Source organism: Salvelinus fontinalis, chromosome 25 (genome assembly GCF_029448725.1).
Source record: "Salvelinus fontinalis isolate EN_2023a chromosome 25, ASM2944872v1, whole genome shotgun sequence".
NCBI classification, from domain to species: domain Eukaryota; kingdom Metazoa; phylum Chordata; class Actinopteri; order Salmoniformes; family Salmonidae; genus Salvelinus; species Salvelinus fontinalis.
The window spans coordinates 35,896,095-35,918,814 of NC_074689.1; the positions used below are offsets into that span (position 1 = coordinate 35,896,095).

At 47.7% G+C, this 22,720-nt stretch overlaps 1 protein-coding gene across 1 annotated transcript in view; it reads right to left on the reverse strand.

The window, feature by feature from the left end:
• Positions 1-22,720, reverse strand: part of LOC129823236 (late secretory pathway protein AVL9 homolog) — a 33,485-nt gene that overhangs the window by 8,601 nt on the left and 2,164 nt on the right. The window contains exons 2-5 of the mRNA XM_055882119.1: positions 14,186-14,306; positions 9,673-9,761; positions 3,755-3,826; positions 2,763-2,852 (exon numbers count right to left, since the gene is read on the reverse strand). Coding sequence (XP_055738094.1) covers positions 2,763-2,852; positions 3,755-3,826; positions 9,673-9,761; positions 14,186-14,306 — 372 coding nt within the window. The remainder of the gene's footprint in view (positions 1-2,762; positions 2,853-3,754; positions 3,827-9,672; positions 9,762-14,185; positions 14,307-22,720) is intronic.

The window sequence follows — 22,720 nt, forward strand, 5'->3', positions numbered from 1 at the left end:
AAAGAGAAAAAGAGGGGGGTAGAGAGAGAAAGAGGGGGTAAAGAGAGAAAGGGAGAGAGGGGGGTAGAGAGAGAAAGAGGGGGGTAGAGAGAGAAAAAGAGGGGGGTAGAGAGAGAAAGAGGGGGTAAAGAGAGAAAGGGAGAGAGGGGGGTAGAGAGAGAAAGAGGGGGTAGAGAGAGAAAGAGGGGGTAAAGAGAGAAAGGGAGAGAGGGGGGTAGAGAGAGAAAGAGGGGGGTAGAGAGAGAAAAAGAGGGGGGTAGAGAGAGAAAAAGAGGGGGGTAGAGAGAGAAAGGGAGAGAGGGGGGTAGAGAGAGAAAGGGAGAGAGGGGGGGTAGAGAGAGAAAAAGAGGGGGGTAGAGAGAGAAAGAGGGGGGTAGAGAGAGAAAGAGGGGGGTAGAGAGAGAAAAGAGGGGGGTAGAGAGAGAAAAGAGGGGGGTAGAGAGAGAAAGAGGGGGTAAAGAGAGAAAGGGAGAGAGGGGGGTAGAGAGAGAAAGAGGGGGGTAGAGAGAGAAAGAGGGGGGTAAGAGAGAAAGGGAGAGAGGGGGGTAGAGAGAGAAAGAGGGGGTAGAGAGAAAGAGAGGGTAAAGAGAGAAAGGGAGAGAGGGGGGTAGAGAGAGAAAGGGAGAGAGGGGGGGTAGAGAGAGAAAAAGAGGGGGGGAGAGAGAAAGGGAGAGAGGGGGGTAGAGAGAGAAAGAGGGGGTAGAGAGAGAAAGAGGGGGTAAAGAGAGAAAGGGAGAGAGGGGGGTAGAGAGAGAAAGAGGGGGTAGAGAGAGAAAAAGAGGGGGGTAGAGAGAGAAAGAGGGGGTAAAGAGAGAAAGGGAGAGAGGGGGTAGAGAGAGAAAGAGGGGGGTAGAGAGAGAAAAAGAGGGGGGTAGAGAGAGAAAGAGGGGGTAAAGAGAGAAAGGGAGAGAGGGGGGTAGAGAGAGAAAGAGGGGGTAGAAGAGAAAAAGAGGGGGGTAGAGAGAGAAAGAGGGGGTAAGAGAGAAAGGGAGAGAGGGGGGTAGAGAGAGAAAGAGGGGGGTAGAGAGAGAAAAAGAGGGGGGTAGAGAGAGAAAGAGGGGGTAAAGAGAGAAAGGGAGAGAGGGGGGTAGAGAGAGAAAGAGGGGGTAGAGAGAGAAAGAGGGGGTAAAGAGAGAAAGGGAGAGAGGGGGGTAGAGAGAGAAAGAGGGGGGTAGAGAGAGAAAAGAGGGGGGTAGAGAGAGAAAGAGGGGGTAAAGAGAGAAAGGGAGAGAGGGGGGTAGAGAGAGAAAGGAGAGAGGGGGGGTAGAGAGAGAAAAGAGGGGGGTAGAGAGAGAAAGAGGGGGGTAGAGAGAGAAAAGAGGGGGGTAGAGAGAGAAAGAGGGGGTAAAGAGAGAAAGGGAGAGAGGGGGGTAGAGAGAGAAAGAGGGGGTAGAGAGAGAAAGAGGGGGTAAAGAGAGAAAGGGAGAGAGGGGGGTAGAGAGAGAAAGGGAGAGAGGGGGGGTAGAGAGAGAAAAGAGGGGGGGAGAGAGAAAGGGAGAGAGGGGGGTAGAGAGAGAAAGAGGGGGTAGAGAGAGAAAGAGGGGGTAAAGAGAGAAAGGGAGAGAGGGGGGTAGAGAGAGAAAGAGGGGGGTAGAGAGAGAAAAAGAGGGGGGTAGAGAGAGAAAGAGGGGGTAAAGAGAGAAAGGGAGAGAGGGGGTAGAGAGAGAAAGAGGGGGGTAGAGAGAGAAAAAGAGGGGGGTAGAGAGAGAAAGAGGGGGTAAAGAGAGAAAGGGAGAGAGGGGGGTAGAGAGAGAAAGAGGGGGTAGAAAGAGAAAAAGAGGGGGGTAGAGAGAGAAAGAGGGGGTAAAGAGAGAAAGGGAGAGAGGGGGGTAGAGAGAGAAAGAGGGGGGTAGAGAGAGAAAAAGAGGGGGGTAGAGAGAGAAAGAGGGGGTAAAGAGAGAAAGGGAGAGAGGGGGGTAGAGAGAGAAAGAGGGGGTAAAGAGAGAAAGGGAGAGAGGGGGGTAGAGAGAGAAAGAGGGGGGTAGAGAGAGAAAAAGAGGGGGGTAGAGAGAGAAAGAGGGGGTAAAGAGAGAAAGGGAGAGAGGGGGGTAGAGAGAGAAAGGGAGAGAGGGGGGGTAGAGAGAGAAAAAGAGGGGGGTAGAGAGAGAAAGAGGGGGGTAGAGAGAGAAAGAGGGGGGTAGAGAGAGAAAAGAGGGGGGTAGAGAGAGAAAAAGAGGGGGGTAGAGAGAGAAAGAGGGGGTAAAGAGAGAAAGGGAGAGAGGGGGGTAGAGAGAGAAAGAGGGGGTAGAGAGAGAAAGAGGGGGTAAAGAGAGAAAGGGAGAGAGGGGGGTAGAGAGAGAAAGAGGGGGGTAGAGAGAGAAAGAGGGGGTAAAGAGAGAAAGGGAGAGAGGGGGGTAGAGAGAGAAAGGGAGAGAGGGGGTAGAGAGAGAAAGGGAGAGAGGGGGGTAGAGAGAGAAAGAGGGGGTAAAGAGAGAAAGGGAGAGAGGGGGGTAGAGAGAGAAAGAGGGGGTAGAGAGAGAAAGAGGGGGTAGAGAGAGAAAGAGGGGGTAAAGAGAGAAAGGGAGAGAGGGGGGTAGAGAGAGAAAGGGAGAGAGGGGGGGTAGAGAGAGAAAAAGAGGGGGGAGAAAGAGAAAAGGAGAGAGGGGGGGTAGAGAGAGAAAGAGAGCGAGAGAACCGGTAAGACAAGGTTCTAAGTTCAATGTTCCACAAACACATAAGGTCACACATCTTGGAATAAAGTGATTCAAGCCTTTGGCGATTAAACATTTGACGGTGAAAGAGAGTTGACTGGAAACACTCACCTTCAATATCGATATCTGTGAGAAGTCTTTCTCCTCAAAGTAGGCGTGTGTGATGAGCTGTAGTTTAGCTTGGAGGAGACCGTACAGAGGCTGGGGAAGAAGGACATCACTGAGTAAGTGAAGGGTAGTCACCAGTAGTCTATCATTCAAAACGGAATAATGGCCGATTTCACCAACGTTCAACTTCACAGGCTCATTAGAAAGAAAAAAAAGAGCTATATTTAATTAATATTATTATATATATAATATAATATATAATATATAATACCAACGTCTCCCCACTGAGTCCTGAACAGAAACAGCTGTGCTGGGGAGTACAGACAGAGAGGAGGCTGTCCACTGACCCAGGGGTCATAGAGGGCCGGGGAGTACAGACAGAGAGGAGGCTGTCCACTGACCCAGGGGTCATAGAGGGTCGGGGAGTACGGACAGAGAGGAGGCTGTCCACTGACCCAGGGGTCATAGAGGGTCGGGGAGTACGGACAGAGAGGAGGCTGTCCACTGACCCAGGGGTCATAGAGGGTCGGGGGTCATAGAGGGTCGGGGTGTACGGACAGAGAGGAGGCTGTCCACTGACCCAGGGCTCATAGAGGGTCGGGGGTCATAGAGGGTCGGGGTGTACGGACAGAGAGGAGGCTGTCCACTGACCCAGGGGTCATAGAGGGTCGGGGGTCATAGAGGGTCGGGGTGTACGGACAGAGAGGAGGCTGTCCACTGACCCAGGGGTCATAGTGTGACTTTCCATAGAGCGATCCCCACCCTTCTCTCCCTCCTTGTCACATCAGGACACTCACCACTCGACTGAGGACACACACACACACCACTCGACTGAGGACACACACACACACACACACACACACACACACACACACACACACACACACACACACACACGACTGAGGACACACACGACTGAGGACACACACACACTCACCACTTGACTGAGGACACACACACACTCACCACTTGACTGAGAACACACACACACTCACCACTTGACTGAGAACACACACACTCTTCTGGACCGTCTCCCTGGTGACATCAGCCAGTCGGACCTTCAGGGACTGAAAAACAAAAACAACAAAACACTTTGATGCCTAATGACACGTCAGGAAACAGTCAGGAAACAGAAAAAAGCCAGGAAAGAGTCAGGAAACAGTCAGGAAACAGAACCACAGAGAAATGAGTATAGACTCTACTCTGTAGTACAGTGGTCCTCTGTAGACCAGCTGGTAGAGACTCTACTCTGTTGACCAGCTGGTAGAGACTCTACTCTGTTGACCAGCTGGTAGAAACTCTACTCTGTAGTACAGTGGTTCTCTGTTGACCAGCTGGTAGAGACTCTACTCTGTTGACCAGCTGGTAGAGACTCTACTCTGTTGACCAGCTGGTATAGACTCTACTCTGTAGTACAGTGGTCCTCTGTTGACCAGCTGGTAGAGACTCTACTCTGTTGACCAGCTGGTAGAGACTCTACTCTGTTGACCAGCTGGTAGAGACTCTACTCTGTTGACCAGCTGGTATAGACTCTACTCTGTTGACCAGCTGGTAGAGACTCTACTCTGTAGTACAGTGGTCCTCTGTTGACCAGCTGGTTGAGACTCTACTCTGTAGTACAGTGGTCCTCTGTTGACCAGCTGGTATAGACTCTACTCTGTTGACCAGCTGGTAGAGACTCTATTCTGTAGTACAGTGGTCCTCTGTTGACCAGCTGGTATAGACTCTACTCTGTTGACCAGCTGGTAGAGACTCTACTCTGTTGACCAGCTGGTATAGACTCTACTCTGTAGACCAGCTGGTAGAGACTCTACTCTGTAGACCAGCTGGTAGAGACTCTACTCTGTAGACCAGCTGGTAGAGACTCTACTCTGTAGACCAGCTGGTAGAGACTCTACTCTGTAGTACAGCTGGTATAGACTCTACTCTGTAGACCAGCTGGTAGAGACTCTACTCTGTAGACCAGCTGGTAGAGACTCTACTCTGTAGTACAGTGGTCCTCTGTTAACCAGCTGGTAGAGACTCTACTATGTTGACCAGCTGGTATAGACTCTACTCTGTAGACCAGCTGGTAGAGACTCTACTCTGTAGTACAGTGGTCTTCTGTTGACCAGCTGGTAGAGACTCTACTCTGTTGACCAGCAGGTAGAGACTCTACTCTGTAGTACAGTGGTCTTCTGTTGACCAGCTGGTATAGACTCTACTCTGTTGACCAGCTGGTAGAGACTCTACTCTGTTGACCAGCTGGTAGAGACTCTACTCTGTAGACCAGCTGGTAGAGACTCTACTCTGTAGACCAGCTGGTAGAGACTCTACTCTGTAGACCAGCTGGTAGAGACTCTACTCTGTAGACCAGCTGGTAGAGACTCTACTCTGTAGACCAGCTGGTAGAGACTCTACTCTGTAGTACAGTGGTCCTCTGTTGACCAGCTGGTAGAGACTCTACTCTGTAGACCAGCTGGTATAGACTCTACTCTGTTGACCAGCTGGTATAGACTCTACTCTGTTGACCAGCTGGTAGAGACTCTACTCTGTAGACCAGCTGGTAGAGACTCTACTCTGTAGTACAGTGGTCCTCTGTTGACCAGCTGGTATAGACTCTACTCTGTTGACCAGCTGGTATAGACTCTACTCTGTAGACCAGCTGGTAGAGACTCTACTCTGTAGTACAGTGGTCTTCTGTTGACCAGCTGGTAGAGACTCTACTCTGTTGACCAGCTGGTAGAGACTCTACTCTGTTGACCAGCTGGAAGAGACTCTACTCTGTTGACCAGCTGGTAGAGACTCTACTCTGTTGACCAGCTGGTAGAGACTCTACTCTGTTGACCAGCTGGTAGAGACTCTACTCTGTAGACCAGCTGGTAGAGACTCTACTCTGTAGACCAGCTGGTAGAGACTCTACTCTGTAGACCAGCTGGTAGAGACTCTACTCTGTAGACCAGCTGGTAGAGACTCTACTCTGTTGACCAGCTGGTAGAGACTCTACTCTGTTGACCAGCTGGTAGAGACTCTACTCTGTAGTAGAGTGGTCCTCTGTTGACCAGCTGGTAGAGACTCTACTCTGTTGACCAGCTGGTATAGACTCTACTCTGTTGACCAGCTGGTAGAGACTCTACTCTGTAGTACAGTGGTCCTCTGTTGACCAGCTGGTATAGACTCTACTCTGTTGACCAGCTGGTAGAGACTCTATTCTGTAGTACAGTGGTCCTCTGTTGACCAGCTGGTATAGACTCTACTCTGTTGACCAGCTGGTAGAGACTCTATTCTGTAGTACAGTGGTCCTCTGTAGACCAGCTGGTAGAGACTCTACTCTGTAGACCAGCTGGTAGAGACTCTACTCTGTAGACCAGCTGGTAGAGACTCTACTCTGTAGACCAGCTGGTAGAGACTCTACTCTGTAGACCAGCTGGTAGAGACTCTACTCTGTAGACCAGCTGGTAGAGACTCTACTCTGTAGACCAGCTGGTAGAGACTCTACTCTGTAGACCAGCTGGTAGAGACTCTACTCTGTAGACCAGCTGGTAGAGACTCTACTCTGTAGACCAGCTGGTAGAGACTCTACTCTGTAGACCAGCTGGTAGAGACTCTACTCTGTAGACCAGCTGGTAGAGACTCTACTCTGTAGACCAGCTGGTAGAGACTCTACTCTGTAGACCAGCTGGTAGAGACTCTACTCTGTAGACCAGCTGGTAGAGACTCTACTCTGTAGACCAGCTGGTAGAGACTCTACTCTGTAGACCAGCTGGTAGAGACTCTACTCTGTAGACCAGCTGGTAGAGACTCTACTCTGTAGACCAGCTGGTAGAGACTCTACTCTGTTGACCAGCTGGTAGAGACTCTACTCTGTTGACCAGCTGGTAGAGACTCTACTCTGTTGACCAGCTGGTAGAGACTCTACTCTGTTGACCAGCTGGTATAGACTCTACTCTGTAGTACAGTGGTCCTCTGTTGACCAGCTGGTAGAGACTCTACTCTGTTGACCAGCTGGTATAGACTCTACTCTGTTGACCAGCTGGTATAGACTCTACTCTGTAGACCAGCTGGTAGAGACTCTACTCTGTAGACCAGCTGGTAGAGACTCTACTCTGTAGACCAGCTGGTAGAGACTCTACTCTGTAGACCAGCTGGTAGAGACTCTACTCTGTAGACCAGCTGGTAGAGACTCTACTCTGTAGACCAGCTGGTAGAGACTCTACTCTGTAGACCAGCTGGTAGAGACTCTACTCTGTAGACCAGCTGGTAGAGACTCTACTCTGTAGACCAGCTGGTAGAGACTCTACTCTGTAGACCAGCTGGTAGAGACTCTACTCTGTAGACCAGCTGGTAGAGACTCTACTCTGTTGACCAGCTGGTAGAGACTCTACTCTGTTGACCAGCTGGTAGAGACTCTACTCTGTTGACCAGCTGGTAGAGACTCTACTCTGTTGACCAGCTGGTAGAGACTCTACTCTGTTGACCAGCTGGTAGAGACTCTACTCTGTTGACCAGCTGGTAGAGACTCTACTCTGTTGACCAGCTGGTATAGACTCTACTCTGTAGTACAGTGGTCCTCTGTTGACCAGCTGGTAGAGACTCTACTCTGTTGACCAGCTGGTATAGACTCTACTCTGTTGACCAGCTGGTATAGACTCTACTCTGTAGTACAGTGGTCCTCTGTTGACCAGCTGGTAGAGACTCTACTCTGTAGACCAGCTGGTATAGACTCTACTCTGTTGACCAGCTGGTATAGACTCTACTCTATAGTACAGCGGTCCTCTGTTGACCAGCTGGTATAGACTCTACTCTGTAGTACAGCTGGTATAGACTCTACTCTGTAGACCAGCTGGTAGAGACTATACTCTGTAGACCAGCTGGTAGAGACTCTACTCTGTAGTACAGCTGGTATAGACTCTACTCTGTTGACCAGCTGGTAGAGACTATACTCTGTTGACCAGCTGGTAGAGACTATACTCTGTAGTACAGTGGTCCTCTGTTGACCAGCTGGTATAGACTCTACTCTGTTGACCAGCTGGTAGAGACTCTACTCTGTTGACCAGCTGGTAGAGACTCTACTCTGTTGACCAGCTGGTAGAGACTCTACTCTATAGTACAGTGGTCCTCTGTTGACCAGCTGGTATAGACTCTACTTTGTAGACCAGCTGGTAGAGACTCTACTCTGTAGACCAGCTGGTAGAGACTCTACTCTGTAGACCAGCTGGTAGAGACTCTACTCTGTAGACCAGCTGGTAGAGACTCTACTCTGTTGACCAGCTGGTATAGACTCTACTCTATAGTACAGTGGTCCTCTGTTGACCAGCTGGTATAGACTCTACTCTGTTGACCAGCTGGTAGAGACTCTACTCTGTAGTACAGTGGTTCTCTGTTGACCAGCCGGTAGAGACTCTACTCTGTAGACCAGCTGGTATAGACTCTACTCTGTAGTACAGTGGTCCTCTGTTGACCAGCTGGTAGAGACTCTACTCTGTTGACCAGCTGGTATAGACTCTACTCTGTTGACCAGCTGGTATAGACTCTACTCTGTAGACCAGCTGGTATAGACTCTACTCTGTAGACCAGCTGGTAGAGACTCTACTCTGTAGACCAGCTGGTAGAGACTCTACTCTGTAGACCAGCTGGTAGAGACTCTACTCTGTAGACCAGCTGGTAGAGACTCTACTCTGTAGACCAGCTGGTAGAGACTCTACTCTGTAGACCAGCTGGTAGAGACTCTACTCTGTAGACCAGCTGGTAGAGACTCTACTCTGTAGACCAGCTGGTAGAGACTCTACTCTGTAGACCAGCTGGTAGAGACTCTACTCTGTAGACCAGCTGGTAGAGACTCTACTCTGTAGACCAGCTGGTAGAGACTCTACTCTGTTGACCAGCTGGTAGAGACTCTACTCTGTTGACCAGCTGGTAGAGACTCTACTCTGTTGACCAGCTGGTAGAGACTCTACTCTGTTGACCAGCTGGTATAGACTCTACTCTGTAGTACAGTGGTCCTCTGTTGACCAGCTGGTAGAGACTCTACTCTGTTGACCAGCTGGTATAGACTCTACTCTGTTGACCAGCTGGTATAGACTCTACTCTGTAGTACAGTGGTCCTCTGTTGACCAGCTGGTAGAGACTCTACTCTGTAGACCAGCTGGTATAGACTCTACTCTGTTGACCAGCTGGTATAGACTCTACTCTATAGTACAGCGGTCCTCTGTTGACCAGCTGGTATAGACTCTACTCTGTAGTACAGCTGGTATAGACTCTACTCTGTAGACCAGCTGGTAGAGACTATACTCTGTAGACCAGCTGGTAGAGACTCTACTCTGTAGTACAGCTGGTATAGACTCTACTCTGTTGACCAGCTGGTATAGACTCTACTCTGTTGACCAGCTGGTAGAGACTATACTCTGTAGTACAGTGGTCCTCTGTTGACCAGCTGGTATAGACTCTACTCTGTTGACCAGCTGGTAGAGACTCTACTCTGTTGACCAGCTGGTAGAGACTCTACTCTGTTGACCAGCTGGTAGAGACTCTACTTTGTAGACCAGCTGGTAGAGACTCTACTCTGTAGACCAGCTGGTAGAGACTCTACTCTGTAGACCAGCTGGTAGAGACTCTACTCTGTAGACCAGCTGGTATAGACTCTACTCTATAGTACAGTGGTCCTCTGTTGACCAGCTGGTATAGACTCTACTCTGTTGACCAGCTGGTAGAGACTCTACTCTGTAGTACAGTGGTTCTCTGTTGACCAGCCGGTAGAGACTCTACTCTGTAGACCAGCTGGTATAGACTCTACTCTGTAGTACAGTGGTCCTCTGTTGACCAGCTGGTAGAGACTCTACTCTGTTGACCAGCTGGTAGAGACTCTACTCTGTTGACCAGCTGGTAGAGACTCTACTCTGTTGACCAGCTGGTAGAGACATGAGGGGGAACCAACCTTAGCTTCTATTTGGCGATAGCAGGAGACGCCGTAGACACACTTCATATCTGCTCCAGCGAGAGGAGGGAGGTGGAAGAACACGGTGTCTGAGAAAACAAAACAAAACACATCATTCGCTGCTATTTTCCAAGAATGGTCTACCTGCAATAACATGTGGTTGTTTTCCCTACTAAACGTTGATGAATGCACTTCCTGTAAGTCGCTCCAGATAAGAGAGTCTGCTAAATGACTAAAACGTAAAAATGTAGCTAAGCTACATCTCTCTCTGATCTGAGATCTGTCGTAACATGGTCCTTAGTTAATTAGCCAAACAAACAAAAAACGTCAACAGCAATTTCACCACGAGCACATGAATTACACATTAAAGTGAGCATCTGTTGTTTGTAGCGACCGAAGATGTGACTCTGAAAATAACTTGTTTTCTTCCCTCTGTTGTTGTAATCAGCACCAAAACATCGTTAACCTTATTACGGACCTGTAAATTATAACTGTCAAATGTTTGCAAAAATCACATCCTCAATAAACTGATGGGACGGAGAAAGGAGCACGCGATTCCAAACATTTGACAGTTATTACAGTTACATAAGGCTTCCGCAATGACGCTGTCGCTGTGATCCAGGAGTCAGGATGTTCTGGTACGAATTACAACAACAACAGATAACATTAGAAAGGCGTCCGCTAGACTACATCTGTAACGGATCATGTGGATGTATACGAGGATCTATGGACGTGTCAGTCAATTAGATCAGAGAATCTGGGGTTTGGACTTGGATCAGGAGGCCAGTGGCCATGACGACGGTAAGAGACGGAGTGGTTTTTCTAATGTTGCTAAGGCCTCCTCCGTCTCAGAGCTACAGTCAGGGAAACAGACTGCAACCAAGGACCCGTCTCCGTGACTGCAACCAAGGACCCGTCTCCGTGACTGCAACCAAGGACCCGTCTCCGTGACTGCAACCAAGGACCCGTCTCCGTGACTGCAACCAAGGACCCGTCTCCGTGACTGCAACCAAGGACCCGTCTCCGTGACTGCAACCAAGGACCCGTCTCCGTGACTGCAACCAAGGACCCGTCTCCGTGACTGCAACCAAGGACCCGTCTCCGTGACTGCAACCAACGACCCGTCTCCGTGACTGCAACCAAGGACCCGTCTCCGTGACTGCAACCAAGGACCCGTCTCTGTCAGCAACAAGGCCAGAGACAGGTCGGGGCAGACAGACTGGACGGCCCAGTACAGCTAGCTCTGGTCCCGGGTGTTACTTGGGTCTTGCTGACCCTGAGCCTTTAGCGTCAGCAAGCAGCATGTAACACCCTGGACCAGAGCAACAGCACAGCCAAGGACATATGATGAGCCACAGCTGTAGTCTACTAGCTTCCTCTCCTCAGCAGCACGATGCCCTGCTCTACTCCCATGAACTGTGCCATCCCATGTATGAGTCTGTCTCATGTTGTGACTGCATTTTCATTAGGGGAGTGATTCACTGCAGTGCAATCGGGCTATAGTGGCAACGACAACATTACATTTACATTTAAGTCATTTAGCAGACGCTCTTATCCAGAGCGACTTACAAATTGGTGCATTCACCTTAAGACATCCAGTGGGACAGCCACTTTACAATAGTGCATCTAAATCTTTTAAGGGGGGGGGGGGGGGTCAGAAGGATTGCTAGGATAGGATAAAGCAATCCTTCTGCCCCCCCCCCCCCCCCTTAAAAGATTTAGATGCACTATTGTAAAGTGGCTGTTCCACTGGATGTCATTAGGTGAATGCACCAATTTGTAAGTCGCTCTGGATAAGAGCGTCTGCTAAATGACTTAAATGTAAATGTGTAAATGTAATGTTGTCGTTGCCACTATAGCCCGATTGCACTGCAGTGAATCACTCCCCTAATGAAAATGTACCGCGGCAGTGAGGTTTATGCACCCGGCCAACAAGCAGCCAGTGAATCACTCACAGACGACACTACAGGGCCTACAGTGTAAAACATGGAATAGGTGAGGACTTGTACAGTACAGAGATGATTTCAAATCTGGTTCTACACATACCGGAGTGTAGTTCAACTAATCATTTTTACTAATACAGATGTAGGCCATATGTATAACACAGACTTCATATCTATATTGTTCAGCTTTCGCATCTTACTAGGCCTAACCGCTTTATATCCACTTGAAAGAAATGAATATGTTGCATAATATGACTGTGAATCGAGTCCATTCTCTCCCTCTGTACTGCTTAACAACAGGACCAGGTCAGTAGCAGACCAAAAGGGGAAAATCAGATCACACGATGAGTGAGTGCTAACTAGCTAACGGCCCGGCCCGTCGGCCTCAGTGACATCATGAACAACAGAAGGAGGCTTGCCAAGATGGAGGGCCTCGAGGCAACACTACGCAGCAGAACAACACAGTCACACGCTGCACCACAGCTAGTCTATAATGACCTAACTAGCTTTAAAAACTCTCCTTTCCAACATTAATTCCTGCTGATTTCACATACTAACATGAGCACTGCAGTAGCCCAGTTAGGCTAAGCCAAACATGATGACGAAGCTGCCCATTGTTTTCCCACAGAGGTAATGATGACTCATCATCAGCGGATTTATTTGACCCTTATTTTAGCAGGTAAAGGTGTCTGAGACGTGATAACAGAGTCTCAAACGGGGTGAAGACGGCGGGCCTAAATGTGACAGTAGACTCATTATTACACTGTCAGGAGCGGTGTAGTAACACAGGTAGGAGAGGTGTAGTAACACAGGTAGGAGAGGTGTAGTAACACAGGTAGGAGAGGTGTAGTAACACAGGTAGGAGAGGTGTAGTAACACAGGTAGGAGCGGTGTAGTAACACAGGTAGGAGAGGTGTAGTAACACAGGTAGGAGCGGTGTAGTAACACAGGTAGGAGAGGTGTAGTAACACAGGTAGGAGAGGTGTAGTAACACAGGTAGGAGAGGTGTAGTAACACAGGTAGGAGAGGTGTAGTAACACAGGTAGGAGAGGTGTAGTAACACAGGTAGGAGCGATGTAGTAACACAGGTAGGAGAGGTGTAGTAACACAGGTAGGAGAGGTGTAGTAACACAGGTAGGAGAGGTGTAGTAACACAGGTAGGAGAGGTGTAGTAACACAGGTAGGAGAGGTGTAGTAACACAGGTAGGAGAGGTGTAGTAACACAGGTAGGAGCGGTGTAGTAACACAGGTAGGAGAGGTGTAGTAACACAGGTAGGAGAGGTGTAGTAACACAGGTAGGAGCGATGTAGTAACACAGGTAGGAGAGGTGTAGTAACACAGGTAGGAGAGGTGTAGTAACACAGGTAGGAGAGGTGTAGTAACACAGGTAGGAGAGGTGTAGTAACACAGGTAGGAGCGATGTAGTAACACAGGTAGGAGAGGTGTAGTAACACAGGTAGGAGAGGTGTAGTAACACAGGTAGGAGAGGTGTAGTAACACAGGTAGGAGAGGTGTAGTAACACAGGTAGGAGCGATGTAGTAACACAGGTAGGAGAGGTGTAGTAACACAGGTAGGAGAGGTGTAGTAACACAGGTAGGAGAGGTGTAGTAACACAGGTAGGAGAGGTGTAGTAACACAGGTAGGAGAGGTGTAGTAACACAGGTAGGAGAGGTGTAGTAACACAGGTAGGAGCGATGTAGTAACACAGGTAGGAGAGGTGTAGTAACACAGGTAGGAGAGGTGTAGTAACACAGGTAGGAGAGGTGTAGTAACACAGGTAGGAGAGGTGTAGTAACACAGGTAGGAGAGGTGTAGTAACACAGGTAGGAGCGATGTAGTAACACAGGTAGGAGAGGTGTAGTAACACAGGTAGGAGCGATGTAGTAACACAGGTAGGAGCGATGTAGTAACACAGGTAGGAGAGGTGTAGTAACACAGGTAGGAGAGGTGTAGTAACACAGGTAGGAGAGGTGTAGTAACACAGGTAGGAGAGGTGTAGTAACACAGGTAGGAGAGGTGTAGTAACACAGGTAGGAGAGGTGTAGTAACACAGGTAGGAGAGGTGTAGTAACACAGGTAGGAGAGGTGTAGTAACACAGGTAGGAGAGGTGTAGTAACACAGGTAGGAGAGGTGTAGTAACACAGGTAGGAGAGGTGTAGTAACACAGGTAGGAGAGGTGTAGTAACACAGGTAGGAGAGGTGTAGTAACACAGGTAGGAGAGGTGTAGTAACACAGGTAGGAGAGGTGTAGTAACACAGGTAGGAGAGGTGTAGTAACACAGGTAGGAGAGGTGTAGTAACACAGGTAGGAGAGGTGTAGTAACACAGGTAGGAGAGGTGGAAAGATGGAATGATGGGGAAAGAAAAAAAGAGGAAGTAGCTGGTTGTGTCCCAAATTGCACCCTATGGGTCCTGGTCAAAAAGGTAGTGCACTATAAAAGTAAGTGTGCCATTTGGTTTTTATGTAAAGGTTAGGGTCAGGGGTCAGGGTTTTATGTACCTTCTTGGTAGTTGTGTGCTCCGTCAGGCAGGGTTAAGGGTCAGGGTAAAGGTCAGGGTGTTATTTACCTTCTTGGTAGTTGTGCGCTCCGTCAGGCAGGGCAAGGAAAGGCAGGTACTTCCACTCCTCAGGCAGGTTGTTGCTGTCATGGCCCTCCTCTGGGATGAGGGGAGGGTAGGAGTATTCCACCTGAGGAGGAGAGAGAAAACACTGCAGATGTCAGCACCTAGAAACCAGTCCCTAGAAACCAGCACCTAGAAACCAGTCCATAGAAACCAGTCCATAGAAACCAGCACCTAGAAACCAGTCCCTACAAACCAGTCCCTACAAACCAGCACCTACAAACCAGCACCTACAAACCAGCACCTACAAACCAGCACCTAGAAACCAGCACCTAGAAACCAGCACCTAGAAACCAGTCCCTAGAAACCAGTCCCTAGAAACCATCACCTACAAACCAGTCCATAGAAACCAGCACCTACAAACCAGTCCATAGAAACCAGTCCATAGAAACCAGCACCTACAAACCAGCACCTACAAACCAGTCCATAGAAACCATCACCTACAAACCAGTCCATAGAAACCAGCACCTACAAACCAGTCCATAGAAACCAGCACCTAGAAACCAGCACCTAGAAACTAGCACCTACAAACCAGTCCATAGAAACCAGCACCTACAAACCAGCACCTACAAACCAGTCCATAGAAACCAGCACCTACAAACCAGTCCATAGAAACCAGCACCTACAAACCAGTCCATAGAAACCAGCACCTAGAAACCAGCACCTACAAACCAGTCCATAGAAACCAGCACCTAGAAACCAGCACCTACAAACCAGTCCATAGAAACCATCACCTACAAACCAGTCCATAGAAACCAGCACCTAGAAACCAGTCCATAGAAACCAGCACCTACAAACCAGTCCATAGAAACCAGCACCTACAAACCAGTCCATAGAAACCAGCACCTACAAACCAGTCCATAGAAACCAGCACCTAGAAACCAGCACCTACAAACCAGTCCATAGAAACCAGCACCTACAAACCAGCACCTACAAACCAGTCCATAGAAACCAGCACCTAGAAACCAGCACCTACAAACCAGTCCATAGAAACCAGCACCTAGAAACCAGCACCTACAAACCAGTCCATAGAAACCAGCACCTAGAAACCAGCACCTACAAACCAGTCCATAGAAACCAGCACCTAGAAACCAGTCCATAGAAACCAGCACCTACAAACCAGTCCATAGAAACCAGCACCTACAAACCAGTCCATAGAAACCAGTCCATAGAAACCAGCACCTACAAACCAGTCCATAGAAACCAGTCCATAGAAACCAGCACCTAGAAACCAGCACCTACAAACCAGTCCATAGAAACCAGTCCATAGAAACCAGCACCTAGAAACCAGCACCTACAAACCAGTCCATAGAAACCAGCACCTACAAACCAGTCCATAGAAACCAGTCCATAGAAACCAGTCCATAGAAACCAGTCCATAGAAACCAGCACCTAAAAACCAGCACCTAAAAACCAGTCCCTAGAAACCAGTCCATAGAAACCAGTCCATAGAAACCAGCACCTAGAAACCAGCACCTACAAACCAGTCCATAGAAACCAGCACCTACAAACCAGTCCATAGAAACCAGCACCTACAAACCAGTCCATAGAAACCAGTCCATAGAAACCAGTCCATAGAAACCAGCACCTACAAACCAGCACCTACAAACCAGTCCATAGAAACCAGCACCTACAAACCAGTCCATAGAAACCAGCACCTACAAACCAGTCCATAGAAACCAGTCCATAGAAACCAGTCCATAGAAACCAGTCCATAGAAACCAGCACCTACAAACCAGCACCTACAAACCAGCACCTACAAACCAGCACCTACAAACCAGCACCTACAAACCAGCACCTACAAACCAGTCCATAGAAACCAGCACCTAGAAACCAGTCCCTAGAAACCAGCACCTACAAACCAGTCCATAGAAACCAGCACCTACAAACCAGTCCATAGAAACCAGCACCTACAAACCAGTCCATAGAAACCAGTCCATAGAAACCAGCACCTACAAACCAGTCCCTAGAAACCAGCACCTACAAACCAGTCCCTAGAAACCAGCACCTACAAACCAGTCCATAGAAACCAGCACCTACAAACCAGTCCATAGAAGCCAGCACCTACAAACCAGTCCATAGAAACCAGTCCATAGAAACCAGTCCATAGAAACCAGTCCATAGAAACCAGTCCATAGAAACCAGTCCATAGAAACCAGTCCATAGAAACCAGCACCTAAAAACCAGTCCATAGAAACCAGTCCATAGAAACCAGCCCCTAGAAACCACTCCCTAGAAACCACTCCCTAGAAACCACTCCCTAGAAACCAGCCCCTAGAAACCACTCCCTAGAAACCACTCCCTAGAAACCAGCCCCTAGAAACCAACACCTAGAAACCAGTCCCTAGAAACCAGCACCCATAAAACCAGTCCATAGAAACCAGCACCTAGAAACCAGCACCTAGAAACCAGTCCATAGAAACCAGCACCCAGAAACCAGTCCATAGAAACCAGTCCATAGAAACCAGCACCTAGAAACCAGTCCATAGAAACCAGCACCCAGAAACCAGTCCATAGAAACCAGTCCATAGAAACCTGTCCATAGAAACCAACACCCAGAAACCAGTCCATAGAAACCAGCACCCAAAAACCAGTCCATAGAAACCAGCACCTACAAACCAGTCCATAGAAACCAGCACCTACAAACCAGCACCCAGAAACCATCACCCAGAAACCAGCACCTACAAACCAGTCCATAGAAACAAGTCCATAGAAACCAGCACCTAGAAACCAGCACCCAGAAACCAGCACCCAGAAACCAGCACCCAGAAACCAGCACCCAGAAACCAGCACCCAGAAACCAGCACCTAGAAACCAGCACCTAGAAACCAGCACCTAGAAACCAGCACCTAGAAACCAGCACCTAGAAACCAGCACCCAGAAACCAGCACCCAGAAACCAGCACCCAGAAACCAGCACCCAGAAACCAGCACCCAGAAACCAGCACCCCGAAACCAGCACCCCGAAACCAGCACCCAGAAACCAGCACCTAGAAACCAGTCCCTAGAAACCAGCACCTAGACACCAACACCGAGACACCAACTCCAAGAAACCAGGACCGAGAAACCAGTACCCACGAGCCATCCGTACCCACGAGCCATCCGTACCCACGAGCCATCCGTACCCACGAGCCATCCGTACCCACGAGCCATCCTCCTAACCTACAGATACACCGTTAAAATGCTATCCATCTTAGGCATGGATCAGATTGGCTCAGCATACGCCAGGGAGTAGCTAAAATGACTCAACTATAAAGATAGTCTGTCTTTATTCAGCTAGTCATTATTTCATCTTCTGTTTTACTCCTGGGGCTTAAAATAAGACAGGGAAAATAAGAGATCACACAGTCAGGACAACACGCGGGAGTGTAGAGTCAGGACAACACCCGGGAGTGTAGAGTCAGGACAACACCCGGGAGTGTAGAGTCAGGACAACACGAGGGAGTGTAGAGTCAGGACAACACGAGGGAGTGTAGAGTCAGGACAACACCCGGGAGTGTAGAGTCAGGACAACACGAGGGAGTGTAGAGTCAGGACAACACGAGGGAGTGTAGAGTCAGGACAACACCCGGGAGTGTAGAGTCAGGACAACACGAGGGAGTGTAGAGTCAGGACAACACGAGGGAGTGTAGAGTCAGGACAACACCCGGGAGTGTAGAGTCAGGACAACACGAGGGAGTGTAGAGTCAGGACAACACGAGGGAGTGTAGAGTCAGGACAACACGAGGGAGTGTAGAGTCAGGACAACACGAGGGAGTGTAGAGTCAGGACAACACGAGGGAGTGTAGAGTCAGGACAACACGAGGGAGTGTAGAGTCAGGACAACACGAGGGAGTGCAGAGTCAGGACAACATGAAGGAGTGCACAGTCAGGACAACACGAGGGTGTGTAGAGTCAGGACAACACGAGGGTGTGTAGAGTCAGGACAACACGAGGGAGTGCAGAGTCAGGACAACACGAGGGAGTGCACAGTCAGGACAACACGAGGGAGTGTAGAGTCAGGACAACACGAGGGAGTGTAGAGTCAGGACAACACGAGGGAGTGTAGAGTCAGGACAACACGAGGGAGTGTAGAGTCAGGACAACACGAGGGAGTGCAGAGTCAGGACAACACGAGGGAGTGTAGAGTCAGGACAACACGAGGGAGTGTAGAGTCAGGACAACATGAAGGAGTGCACAGTCAGGACAACACGAGAGTGTAGAGTCAGGACAACACGAGGGTGTGTAGAGTCAGGACAACACGAGGGAGTGCAGAGTCAGGACAACATGAGGGAGTGCACAGTCAGGACAACATGCATAACAGCAGCCCAGATGAAGAGGGCTATTCACAATGGTCTGATCATCATATGCCTATGAGTCACAGCAGCCTCAGGATAAAGTACTGAACATGTTCAATTTCCTGTAATGAACTCAGCTGTTCACAATCTAGTTAAACAAGAAGCCTGTCTCCGGAGAAGAAAAGTCAAACAGCCATAACCTTGGCAAATAGTAGATAATTGTTAACGAACGAGGTGCTGTACTGTCAGGCAACATTAGCTACATAAATTCCATTGCTGCTGTGCAAGATTTATTTGTGAAAACTGTAGGCTAGAACAAACTATATTTTTGCGGTTCAGTAAAGGTAATAACATAACTGAGTGTCCCAAATTGGCACCCCATCCCCTATATAGCGCACTACTTTTGACCAAGGCTAAGTACTACATGGGGAATAGGGTGCTTATTTGGCATGCAGCCCAGATATGGGAGAACACATTGCAATAATAGAAACTGGGTCGTTCCATGTCACTTCAGCAAGCCACAGATCCACCATTTCAGATTGTTGTGAACTAGTTCCTCAGTTAGAAAAATATAAAAGATTAGCATTCCCGCAATATTATTTTTTTGAAATTGCACCCTAATAGCCTCTTTTAATTTACAGGATTCACATAATATATATAAATATATTATAGTACCTAACATCCAAACATCATCCTACCAATGACAGACGTAAGGAATCCAAAGAAAAAGGTCCTATAAGCCACCCACAGACCACCCCACATCAGCAAACGGCTCACCTCAGGGGTGAGTGCTTAGTCCCCTTTGAGCTGTTCTTGCCAAAATATGGACTTGGTTTTTTACATAATAGGGCTATCTTCTATATACCACCCCTACCTTGTCACAACACAACTGATTGGCTCAAATGCATTAAGGAAAGAAATTCCACAATTTAACAAGGCACACCTGTTAATTGAAAATGCATTCCAGGTGAATACCTCATGAAGCTGGTTGAGAGAATGCCAAGACTGTGCAAAGCTGTCATCAAGACAAAGGGTGGCTACTTTAAAGAATCTCAAATATATTTTGATTTGTTTAACACTTTTTTTGGTTACTACATGACTCCATATGTGTAATTTCATAGTTTTGATGTCTTCACTATTATTCTACAATGTAGAAAATAGTAAAAATAAAGATAAACCCTTGAGTAGGTGTGTCCAAACTTTTGATTGGTGCTGCTCTCCTTCACGATTGCACATTTAGCAAATCCCCAGCAGAGGGAGTTCCCTTTGAATCCATTTTCCTATTCACTGTGTTGGTGGTGCTCATAATATGTATCATACCTTCTGAATTAGCAGAACCCACTCTGGACATTCAATGTACTTGCAGATTAGTCTATAATGTTCCAATCAATGTCTTAAAATTAACTAAACTAAGTTAGTTAATGTCTTAAACAATGTCTTAAAATTAACTAACTCAAAAAAAGTACTTTAAAATGTGAAAAATTGCATTTTAGAATCTAGACATATTCCATACGTCTGTAGCACACTATAAGGAGTATAACGACTCCAAGGTGTCGTCACGCTTCACACATCATAGAGACTGACAGTATAACGACTCCAAGGTGTTGTCTGTATCATGTACGCTTCACACATCATAGAGACTGACAGTATAATGACTCCAAGGTGTCGTCACGCGTCACACATCATAGAGACTGACAGTATAATGACTCCAAGGTGTTGTCTGTATCATGTACGCTTCACACATCATAGAGTCTGACAGTATAATGACTCCAAGGTGTCGTCACGCGTCACACATCATAGAGACTGACAGTATAATGACTCCAAGGTGTTGTCTGTATCATGTACGCTTCACACATCATAGAGACTGACAGTATAATGACTCCAAGGTGTTGTCTGTATCATGTACGCTTCACACATCATAGAGACTGACAGTATAATGACTCCAAGGTGTTGTCTGTATCATGTACGCTTCACACATCATAGAGACTGACAGTATAATGACTCCAAGGTGTTGTCTGTATCATGTACGCTTCACACATCATAGAGACTGACAGTATAATGACTCCAAGGTGTCGTCACGCGTCACACATCATAGAGACTGACAGTATAATGACTCCAAGGTGTTGTCTGTATCATGTACGCTTCACACATCATAGAGACTGACAGTATAATGACTCCAAGGTGTTGTCTGTATCATGTACGCTTCACACATCATAGAGACTGACAGTATAATGACTCCAAGGTGTTGTCTGTATCATGTACGCTTCACACATCATAGAGACTGACAGTATAATGACTCCAAGGTGTTGTCTGTATCATGTACGCTTCACACATCATAGAGACTGACAGTATAATGACTCCAAGGTGTTGTCTGTATCATGTACGCTTCACACATCATAGAGACTGACAGTATAATGACTCCAAGGTGTTGTCTGTATCATGTACGCGTCACACATCATAGAGACTGACAGTATAATGACTCCAAGGTGTTGTCTGTATCATGTACGCTTCACACATCATAGAGTCTGACAGTATAATGACTCCAAGGTGTTGTCTGTATCATGTACGCTTCACACATCATAGAGTCTGACAGTATAATGACTCCAAGGTGTTGTCTGTATCATGTACGCTTCACACATCATAGAGACTGACAGTATAACGACTCCAAGGTGTTGTCTGTATCATGTACGCTTCACACATCATAGAGACTGACAGTATAATGACTCCAAGGTGTCGTCACGCGTCACACATCATAGAGACTGACAGTATAATGACTCCAAGGTGTCGTCACGCTTCACACATCATAGAGACTGACAGTATAATGACTCCAAGGTGTTGTCACGGTTCACACATCATAGAGTCTGACAGGAGGCATGTACAGGTCTAAAAAGGGACTAAAATCATCATGATTTTCCAAAAAAATGGTTTGTGATACATAAGTAAAAAGCATGTAATGTGAGAATTGTATGTGAGAATTGCCAAGACAATCGGAGAGACCTATGTTGGCATGGAATGCTGGCTCTATGGTTCCTGATGGGAAGGGTACTTAGAAATAACCTAGAAACTGTTCTAGGAACAGAAACTAACAGAGCCTAATACAAATTGAATTGAAGAAGAATAATTTGTCCAGTCTGTGGTTGCAGAAGCAGAACAGGAACTAGCCTAGCGCCTGCCGTTTATAAAGGCTCATGTGCATGAACATACAACAAGGCCTTTGGGCAAATTGTGTTTGTTGAAAACATATGTGCGGTGAATCTCCCCATTCATTCTTTATTGTGTACCTCAGAAGGGATAGTCCCTACTCTCTTCAGAAGCTCTGTAGATAATTATTATTGTAATACACTTGAGGTATTATCTTGTCCCTGTTCATTTCCTGATGAGCAGGTGAACTCTTTCCACACACACACACACACACACACACACACACACACACACACACCACACACCACACACCACACACCACACACCACACACCACACACACACACACACACACACACACACACACAACCTTTCAGTAGGTTAACTACCAGGCGTAAACACTGCCCTTGTAGTCCATTGTGTCTGTCAAGCTCTCCTTAACATTTGTCAAATGACTCACTAAACTTTGTGGCTAATCCTTGAAACCAAAACCACAGTGACAACAACATTGCAGGCAGTGACTGTGTGTGTATAGATAGAAACAGATAAGATCAGCATTCGTGAAACATTTGTTTCATTAAAATATAATATGATCTCAGAGGATTTAAGCTAATTGAGTGCACCCACATTGGCCATTTAAACTGATAGGATTCATATCATCTTTAATAAATATAGTACCTAACATCCAATTTGGGTGGTAATTCTTCGTAACAATGAGACGAGGAAACCCATAAAATGATCAATAGCCACCCACAGGACCCCCCCCCCCCCCCCCCCCACCACACACCAATCGCATCCCGACAACCAGTATAGAGTATCTGATCTATGTCTGACAAGTAGTAGGAAGCTGCTGCTTGGATTATTGCTTCTTCAACCTTTGTAATGTGCTCCCTGTGAATCTAGTGCTGTTTTTTCCCCTCCCTGATCTCTTAAAAACCCCAATGCATCAACCCAACGCTCCTTGAATAGTCCAAAGAGTGGCAGCTCTCTGGAAAAGTGCCATCTTTAAATTGTGCAATTCTCATATGAAGACTTTTCTTACGAGTTGAAAACCTCGATGGGAGA